The 10,687-nt window shown below is 36.0% G+C and overlaps 1 protein-coding gene across 9 annotated transcripts in view; it reads left to right on the top strand.

Annotated features, from left to right (window-relative positions):
* Positions 1-10,687, top strand: part of LOC115209795 (rho GTPase-activating protein 39) — a 511,104-nt gene that overhangs the window by 304,168 nt on the left and 196,249 nt on the right. The window contains exon 1 of one of the 9 annotated variants that reach the window (XM_036500847.1): positions 1-126. This exon is cut by the window's left edge and continues 520 nt beyond it. The exons of the other annotated variants lie outside the window; for them this stretch is intronic. Coding sequence (XP_036356740.1) covers positions 8-126 — 119 coding nt within the window. The 5' untranslated portion in view covers positions 1-7. The remainder of the gene's footprint in view (positions 127-10,687) is intronic. 9 annotated transcript variants of the gene reach the window in all.

The raw sequence follows: 10,687 nt of genomic DNA, 5'->3' as shown, positions 1-10,687 counted from the left end.
TTTAGGGATGTCTGGGCATCAAATGTACATGTACATGTGTACATCTGCCGAGACATACCACCACACACAGTACACTAGCCATAGTGTCAAGAAAACCAGCTGCCTGGACACTAGCTACTTCTCCAGGTGAGGTGATAGTGTGTCTTCTCTCTTATATTTTCATTTACTGTTTCCTCCCTTCAGCTATTCATGTTTGTTTAATTTTTATCTATATATTTATTTTGGGTTCAGGGATCCCCTTAAAAAAAAAAAAAAAAAGCAATATGTGTAATAATGGCAACTGACCCAAAAGTTTTCCAACTGGAATTTGGTTTTTGTCTTGATATGCTGCTGTTGATCTACACACACACACACACACACACACACACACACACACAGGGTAGACTTCTGTAATGTAACAATGCAAAACATTCTTAACAATTGAATTTAATTTTAAAAATCCATTAATTAAATTTTTTACAATAACAGTTACAACGTTTACTTATTGTCCTCTTCCTGAAATTGCATCCAACTTCATTATAGATTTTAGCCATATATGTTGATACTCATAAAGATTTGAATATACAAATAGACATCAATGTGTGTTTGCTTCTGTTTCTAATTATTTGACGTTTTCCTGTAAGGAAGGAGCTGGTTTTTAACAAAGCTACAAAGCCCCGTCTTTGGAACGTAGGTAACAAAAACAAATTCACATTTTAAACTTGAGAAAAGTCTTGCATATTATGTATGTAACTGTGTGTGTGTGTGTGTGCGAGTGTCTGTTTGTCTGTCTGCCAGCCTGTGTATATATGTCTGTATACCTATATCTTATGTGTGTGTGTGTGTGTGTATCTACATCTACCTGTTTTCTCAGATGGATACATAATCCTTGCTACTATGGGAAAACCAAAGTAAAACAGATGTACGTACACACACACACACACACACACACACACACACACACACACAGGCAATCATGTACAGAAATTTGCATACAGACAACATAGGTAAACAAATATATGTAGTTGGAGCCAACGATAAAACGTCAGTAAGGTTGTTTGATTGTTTGAAATAGGTGAACCTGCCCCTAGCCACACCCTATTGCCTGAAAGAAAATATACAGATTGGATGATGTGGTCTTAGAAATAAATGAAATGGTCATGGTTGGAACATTTTTCAGCATAGATGTGCTTGATCAGGACTGACACGGGCCTAAACAATTACATACACATTCACACATACATATGTGCATATGTAAGTTCACACGTGCATACATACATACATACACGCACGCATGTATACATTACCGCACTTCCACATTCACCTTCCTCCATGTGACAAATGTGATGAACACCCATGCATAAAAAGATAACTGCATGCACAAAGCATTTATATATATATATAAATGCACCTACACAAATGCAGACACAAAGGCCACACACACACACACACAAGCAGAATATTCTGTAAATTCATGGTTTACGGCATCGGATTAATTATTTTACTAGTTTTCCATTTAGTTGTCAGGTTTTTGAGAAAGTCGTATGCTCGGCATATATCTTTCGTTTTTCTATCCCATTTGTCTCTCTTTCTGTCTGTCTGTCTGTCTACCTACCTACCTATCTATCTATCTATCTATCTATCTATCTATCTATCTATCTATCTATCTATCTATCTATCTATCTATCTATCTAACTGTCTGTCTGCCTACATGTCTGTCTATCTATCTGTCTATCTATCTATCCATCCATCCATCCACCCATCAACATAGACCTACTGTTATACATCTTTTATTTTTAATCATGAGAAGTTACACTGTGACTCAAGGGCCAGGAGTGTCATGCACTTATCATGCATGATTCTTCATCCACTTTGCAATTACTGCTGATTGAAGAATATAAGATATCTTTCTCTATACATAATATATATATATATATATATATATATATATATGTATATATGTATATATATATGTACTGCAAACACATTACGCTGTTATTGAGGTTGCTCTTGCATGTTACACTCTAAACACAGAATCAGTCACAATGTTGCTGATAATTGTCTAAGAGAAGCAAAAATAAATATTTAACAGTATATGTGAGGAATTAATAATATCTGAAGCCTGCATGATTATAGAATACCCACCCTCCTTCCTCATCTCTCCCCATAACTCCATTTCAATTGTTTTCTCATAATATACTGACATTTGTCATTAATTGATTTGTGACATCACCAAATAGATTGATTGGTATAAACAATCCTGTCATTTTCAATGAAATTTGCTACTTCTATGCTTTAAAGAAAGGTAAATTCATGCACGTGTGTATGTTGGGTGTCACCAACACACATATGTGTGTGTGTGTGTGTGTGTGTGTGTGTGTGTGTGTGTGTGTGCAAAGGCACAGGCCTTACCAGTTAGGGTGTTGGATTCATGATTGTTCAGCCCTGGTTTTACTTCCCAGACTGGGCATATTCTGTCATTTCGCCTTGTTGCAGCCTGCTCGGCAGAAGACGGGTGGCCACCACCTAGTAGTGATGCCGCTCTCTCTCTTTTGCTCCAGCTGTCACACACACTCGGCGTTCTGTTGCATCAAGAGTATGAGGGTCAGTTAACAGGATGTCTCTGCCAGCCTGCAATCACTATAGAGGAATCTAAAGAACAACTAGCAAAAGCTTGCTACCACCTCAAATACAAATGTCAGCTGAGCTATCGCATCATTGTTTTAACGTCCACTAATGTCCTACTTGCATGGGTCAAACAGGTTTTCTATGGCTGGATGCCCTTCCTGTTACAAAGTAATATTTCCCCAGTGACCCCTACATGTTTTTGAAGAATATTGGAAATGACACTGCATCTATGTCAGTGATACTTGTTTACAGTTACCACACAATTTCAAGACAAGAAGACATAAATGCATGCATGCATGCACACACACACACACACACACACACACACTCACATATTCACACTCACATATTCACACACACATACACTCACACACATATACTCTCACACACACACACACACACACACACACCAGAGTTGGTAGTTGTTAGTGTATATTTTGACTCTTTGTGCTCTGATTTCGAATTGTGCTATACTCTGCATTTCACCCATTTGATGTCACACAAAAAAGAAACATAGAAAAGACCCAAGCCATGATTATGGATTGGTGGCAGTGCTACAGCTTCGGACCAGATGCTTTCGGATATCTTTTCTGGCCGTTTGCATTCCGATGGCAATATCTGTGACAGTACTGGTGTTAAAGTATAGTTTCATAGGCATGAAAGATGAGAGTTGCTTGTATGGAGAATTATTTGTCTTGCCGAAAGAGGAAGGAGGGGGGGGGTCGGGTTTATTTCAGTGTGGAATGAATTATGAGGGGAGCTTCCATGGTGCAGAAACATATGGTTAGCCATGACTGGAGGGGGTCCTAGTGTGTGTGTATGCAGACATATTCTTATCAACATTTTTTCAGCAACACTTTTTATTCATCATCATCATCATCCGATATCCACAGCCCATGTTAGCTCAATGAATACATATATATATATATATATATATATATATATATAAGAGCCAGTTTTTTTGTTGGTTGATTTTGTCACACTGTAGGAATGGCATACAGACAACAATATACACATACACATCTACAAACATATATACATGAGTGTATCTATTAATATATATAAATATACACACATACAAAATGTTATACTAATGGATTCTGATGAGAAAGACATTGACAATTGTTATTTTAGAAGCTGGTAACTGAGCAGAAATAGTCAACTGCTCAGACCTGCCATATGCCAAGAAACTCTCCCAGTGCAGAATCATATGGTTTGCTATCAACGGCCTAAAGAAGCCCTTATATGTGTGTGTTACTCATTGCCATAATCATAATTATTAATATGAACTTAAGATTATAGAGATAATAAAATGAATAAAATAATTCTGTAATAAAGAGTTCACTTTACTGATTTCATTTTACTCACATATTGACAGATTTGTTTTTCCTCTCCTACTTCTACCATCAACTGAACTCTTTCACTGTCTGTCTGTCTATATAAGCCAACAAGAGTACAATAGTACTCTTTCACCACATTATATTTACATAGCTCATTTCATACTTGAGTAAGCCATTTCATTTTGAAGAATCTCTCTGGTTAGGAAGCTAATATGGCTATTCTGATCTACCAGGTTTTTTTTTTCTAAAATTTGATTTTTCATTTTTAAAATTCTGTTCTGCTTGCATTTTAATAACCCAAACATGAACAGAAACAACAGAGCACGTGCTCAGGGAACCCCCACACACATAAAAGCAAAAGTTCACGCAGAGACATGTTGCTTGAAGGCTTCGAAGTGACTGCAACATTGGTTGCCTGAGTTTTCTCTCAATTTGAAGTATATACACTTACAATATAGGAGCAGAAAAGGGATTAGGGTCCAGGTACACAACCAAGATGCATCAAGTGTTAGAGACTCTGTGGAATTGGCATTGATGATGTCACAGCAGTTCTTATGTAACTCTTTGAAAATCTCCTCATGATATTTCCTTCCTCTGAGACATAATACAGTCATTAGCTGTAGAAAGGACACAAATATAAGAAGCTGCTGGTTATTGGCATCGGGAATGGCATCAAGGTGTAGAAACTAAAGAAAAGATAGTGGAGCATGATGCAGTTCTCCTCATTGTCAAACCATGCAACCCATACCAGCATGGAAGGCAGATGGTAGAGGAGGAAAATGTGTGTGTGTGTGTATGTTGTATACACAAGCCTTATTTTTGAATATGTCTCTGTTGTTATATTCATCTGTTAGCATCTGTTCACTATTAGATGTGTGTCTTGCGAATGTATTGCATTTGTGTGTATCATCATTATTGTTTAATGTCCCTTAAACGATGTGTGTGTATCCTATACTGTGTGTGTGTGTGTGTGTGTGTTCACTTTTTATACTGTGTGTGTGTGTGTTCACTTTTTATACTGTGTGTGTGTGTTGCAAATCTGTTGCATTTGTGTATGTTATAATAGTGCTTATTAGTGAATCTGTGTGAGTATGTGTGCACATACATATTCTTTAGTGTTTGTATGCTACTTTCTACTGATCCCTCTTTCGTAAATGAATGGAAATTATTTTTTTTATTGATAAAAGAAGGACTAAATTTTTGTTTTGATAGTTCCTTTACAGTTAAGGACCTGTGTTTAAGAATTTTCACCAAATTTGTGGGTACACACAGACAGACATACAGATTTAGAATTTCAATAGTATACATGTGTGCACACATCTCCATACATGCATAAAAATCACACAACATGAGTGAGATTATGAAGCAAAAAGCTAAGTAAAAGTATGTGAATGAAAAAGTGTAGAAATATGGAAAAAAAAAAAAAATCCACCAAAGATGTGTAGAATATAAAAACGAAATAAATAGAAGAAAAACAATTAACCAAGAGAATTGGGAGAATCTATTGTGCCAAATATAAGGCAGCTATTTGCATGGTAGGTCTCTTGTTGAATATATGTTATACATATAATGTATGTATTCTGTCCTCTACTTTCATAACAACTGATCTCCTGAAGTTAAATGTCCAAATCTTGGATTATTGAATTAGACATTAGTTAGTGAAGACCCTTTCTCTGAGAGCTAAACATAGACAAATGTACAACTCTTGAGTCACTGAAACTTATAATTATATATTATAAAATTATATCTAATTATAGAATTATAATTAGAAGGTTCTTTCCCTTGTGAGTTTTTTTGCAATTGGTTTAATCACATCTTTAGAAATGACTTGTGAATTCATTCGTAAATTGAACAGCTTCCTCTCTGACAACTTTGGGGATATCTTCAAATCCTTTAAAATTTGGTCAGAAATCTGGCCATAACTTTTTCTTGTAGCCTTGTGTTGTTGATTACTTCATCTCTTCTCAAAAGACTCTTAAATTATTCCGTGGCATTCTATATATTGTATCCTTTCCAGAACTCTTTTATATTAACCTCTTCTTCCTCATCAGTTATCTTGACAGCTTCTCTTCACAGCCTTTCTTCATGTAATGCCTCTTGAGGGTTGATATTGTTTGTGCTATTACCTTGATAAAGATCCTTCTTTATACTTTAGGATATCCAGGTGCACTACCTGAAACAGGAGCAGGCTAAGTGGTCAATATTGACTCGGGTACTTCTGTGGTTATCCAGAGAGTCAGCCGATAAACACCTGAAACAATTTTTACACATTAAGGATGCTGAATTATTTTATATAAATATTTGACTGATTTTCATTAAATGGCTTTGGCATAAAAAAAGGAAAATACTTGTTTTTAAATTGGGAAATTTTATGAATTTTACTTTTTTATATTTAATTTTAGATATTTATATGATGGGGGTCAATAAGTTATTGTTAGTTCATGAAGAATTCAATGTTGTAAGAAATTTGCTGAAACCCTGATTTAAAACTAGCAATGTTGTAATCGATAAAGTAAGAGAGGGTACCCAAAAGAAACTGGAATTTTGCAATATTACTTTATTCCCTTTTACATGATTACACTTTTTATCACCTTCAGCATATTCTCCATTTGAAGTAATGCATTGGTCCAGACACATTTTCCAATGTTCAAAGCAGTGCAGGAACTCTTGCAAAGTGATACCTTTTAACACCTCTGTCATTTTTTTCTTCACCTCTTCCACATCTGCAAATTACATAGAACCAGCTTTCATCACCAGTGATGACCTTTGAAAAAAAAGGTCCGAATCAATTCCCAGCTGTTTTTTCAGTTCACGACACGCATTCAGTTGTGACAGCTTTTGATCTTTGGTGAGCAAGCCAAGTACAAATTCCTCGCTCAAAATTCCTTGGCAGAAGCTCCAGGACACGCACCAGTCGTATCAACAAGTTCGTCAATTGTTTTCTGACTTGTGAATTTCCATTATGTTTCTCATTCGTTCGGGAGGTCGAAGGTCGTTCTGAACGAGCTTCATCTTCAAGCGACAAGTGACCATTCCTAAAGCGTCGAAACCACTCGTAGACTTGTGTCTTGCTCAGGGCACAGTGTCCTTGTCAGCTGTTTGAAGCATGACAACTGTTTCAGCTGCTATTTCCCCCAGCAGAAAACAGAATTTCACAGAAGCACACTGCTCCCTTGTTTCAGCCATTGCAAAATTGGAGAAATAGGGGAGAAGCACTGCAAAACAAAGATGCACCATGTGGCAGTACAGCCTGACTGGATGACGCTGGTCGGCAGACTGATGCCTGAGGGTCACATCAAGTGGCTTCTAGCAGCAGAAGTCTGAGCTACAACAGGCTTGTCCCATAGAGAACGTTTCCGGTTACTTTTGGGTACCCCCTTGTGTTCTTGCTACAATAGGAAATGAAGAAAAACGACCAATACGATATTGAAGCTCAACTCCCCCCCTCTTTGTTTTCTAAATGACTGTCGACATTCCCTTTTTTGTTTTAGCTTTCTCATTCAAAGTTCAGGATTTTCAGAGTAATAGAACTGCATTGGTTTCAGTTTGAGCCTTTAGCATTTGAACCAGTCTTGCCAGGCCCAAATATTCTCCCTGTTTTACGTTCAAAGTGGCCAGATCTGGCCTCTCACACCTACCATACAATGTCATTCTCAAAATGAACAATCAAATCATCAGAATCTCAAAGCTTCAAGATAATGCATGATTAATCCAAAACAATGTGAATAAACAGGCTTTACATTCGACACTGTGATCTGAATGCTAAAGGACTAATGAGTTAGTTACCATCAGCATTGTCACCAACAAATAATTGTTCTAGTTTCTCCTTAACTGTTTTATATCCTATTAACAATTTTCATTCCAACCAATAAATATATTCTTTCAGGCATTTTCTTCTAAAATAAGCCAGTTTCATCAACATTAAGGATCTGCTGGGCAGCAAAGCTTCTTCAATGTCAGAAACAGTCTGAATAAATTTCAGTGCCTCTTCTTTCTCTTTACTAATTATGTCTCCAGTCATAACTAGTTGCACTTTTCTTAATCTTATCAAACTATTGTTTGTTTGCCTGAAAACCTGAAGAATCTGTGGCCTGTTCGATGTGTGTCTTTCAAAGTCCATATAAACTGATAACTTCACCAAAGTCTCAAAATAGCATTTTTCTTTTTTTGGTCTTAAGTTGATCAGCAGACCATATTTTTCTATTAGGTCGTCCATTTTTGCATCACTAGGCCTTGTTTTCTGGTACCAACGTATTTCATTCGAAGATTGAGAATAGTTAAAGATGGGCTTCTGAATGCTTGTTTTATGGGGCCCCACACTTTTTCACATATGCCACATTTCCTGATATTACACCTGTTGGCAAAAGTATACGTCCAAAGTTACTCAAAGGATTACTTCCAAAGTATGACTTAACAAAGACCTACATTAGATTCGATTATAAAATTTTGCCAAATATAAAAAACAAAATAGCATTCAGAGATGTTTGCATATATTGCATTTGTTACCACCGTGGTGGAGCTACTGAATCATTCCATTCTCCTCTCCCAGCAAATCCATCTCTGTATGTTTTGCCCTGATTCCCCTTTTCTAAAGGATGGGCCTTCGTAACATAATCTACACCACTGGGCTAACTGCTACTGTAATAGTCTTCAGTGTTGTTTTGCTGTGTTTTCATTTTACTGTATATATTACACCAAATATTTTGTATATGATACATCTTCCTCGGTTGTTTTGTCAAACTCTTTAGCAGTCATGTAGGATATATTTCAAGTAATTCCACTGTTGTTCAGGGCAATCGTTGTACAGGTGGACTTTGATTCAAGGCTTATTTTATATTAGTGAAATGTCTTGCAGAATGGACTTTATACAGATCAGCTCATATGCAAGATGTGCTTAATAACAGAAGGACCTCATACAAAGTTCAATTTATGCAATTTTTTGTAAAATATATAAGTCATACTTTGGAAGTATTCTTTTGAGTAACTTTGGAAGTATACTTTTGCTAACCTGTGTAATATCAGGAAATATGGCATCTCTGGAAAAGTGTGGGCCTCCATAAAACAAATACAAGCCTATATTCTTCTATTGTCAGTTACTCTTCCTATCATTTGCTTATTGGTGAAGGCTGTACTTCCTGTTATTAGTTTATTTACTGGTTGAATATAATCTCTCTCTCTCTTACACACAGACACACACAAGTATGTTGATGCAAGCAGGAAAAATAGAACTCAAAATATGAGTATATGTATATTTTTATTAATATTTATCAGAAGAAACAGTGACTCTAGGTCCAAGAGTTTCGTTAAAACTCTTCCAGGAGTTATTGCTACCAAAGTTTGGTACTGCTGGTTTTACTTCCCATCTTCTTTAATAATTACTATGGAAAACATGATTTTTAATTAGGTTTTTAATTCATTTAATATTAATATTATTATACATTGAATTGATTTAGATCAAGCTATGTTTAATATAGATTTAAGGATCGAGGTAACTATTAGACAAATCTAATTTATGGTTCATTCTCTAAGTCATGTATAGAGTAGATCAGTGGAACTGTAACAACAACAACAACAAAAAATAGAGTACAGCTGCTGTGGAAAGTTGTAGCACTAGTGTTTACTAAACAGCATTCAGTAGCTTAGTTGCTGTTTTAGCTCTTCTGTACATTGTCCTGTCAACAGAGAAGCATTCAAGAATAAATACCTCGACAGACGTTAAGATAACTTTAGCATTATGTCTGGCACTGTCAGAATTATATTTGTCTAGCAGCTACCATAACAATATCAACAACAACAACAATTGTAATAATGCAAAAACCTTACTATTTAAACTCACTGCTTGTAGAAACCATTCACATAATTCTTGTCCTTCTCTCTTCTTAATAATTCTATCCAAGATTATTAACTAAAAGGTGAAGCTGGTACCTGTTTTTAACAGTGTCTACATTCTGTTGTGAATGGTATTATTCACTTTTTAATACCTAAAACGAAATTCAAAGGTGGCGGTAAATGGTGAGATTGGCATTCACTGAAATCGAAGATGTTTTACTCTGAATAGGTTTGAGTTGAAATCTGACTGGAATCACATTTCTTATGAAATGAATGTTTGTTAAAGGAACACTTTTAGTATGTTGGACTTAACCTACCCACAAGAAAAACTGGCCTTGGGCTGAAGGAAGTCTTTTTCGTATATCAGCTTGTGATGCATTGTCAGTGATGTTTCTTGGTGGTGGGGAGGGGGGTGTCTTTGGATATTTCGGGTTTGTTAACAATCAGAGAAGGTGACTCAGCCAGGCTTGATCAAGTTCCAGCTGATGTCCAGTTAGAACTGATTCAGGTAGCACCTCCTGGCTCACAGCCACTTTGATGCAACCTCTGCAGCTAACTTGACATATATATGTATACTAGCAGTATAGTCCGGCGTTGTTTGGGTTTATTTTCTTTTTGACCCTTTAGAATTGGAATTTTTGAAATGTAAAATTTTTGCATTGTATAGCTTGTTAAGTGAGCATTTTTCTGGTCAAAATACACCGAAAAATGGCAACACAGTAGTCAAAAAATTGTAAAAAGTAGGGATTTTCATATAAAAAAAAAAAGCACCTTTTTGATGTAAATAATTTTTGGTCTTAACATGGTCCGATTTTAATTTTTTCTTTTACGGAACGAAGAGCAAGCCTTCTTCTATCATACTCTCAATTTTGGTCAACTTGTGCCGCAGGGTCTTGGAGTTATAGTTGAAG

Source organism: Octopus sinensis, linkage group LG3 (genome assembly GCF_006345805.1).
Source record: "Octopus sinensis linkage group LG3, ASM634580v1, whole genome shotgun sequence".
Taxonomy (NCBI): Eukaryota; Metazoa; Mollusca; class Cephalopoda; order Octopoda; family Octopodidae; genus Octopus; species Octopus sinensis.
This window is presented reverse-complemented; position numbering and strand designations above follow the sequence as displayed.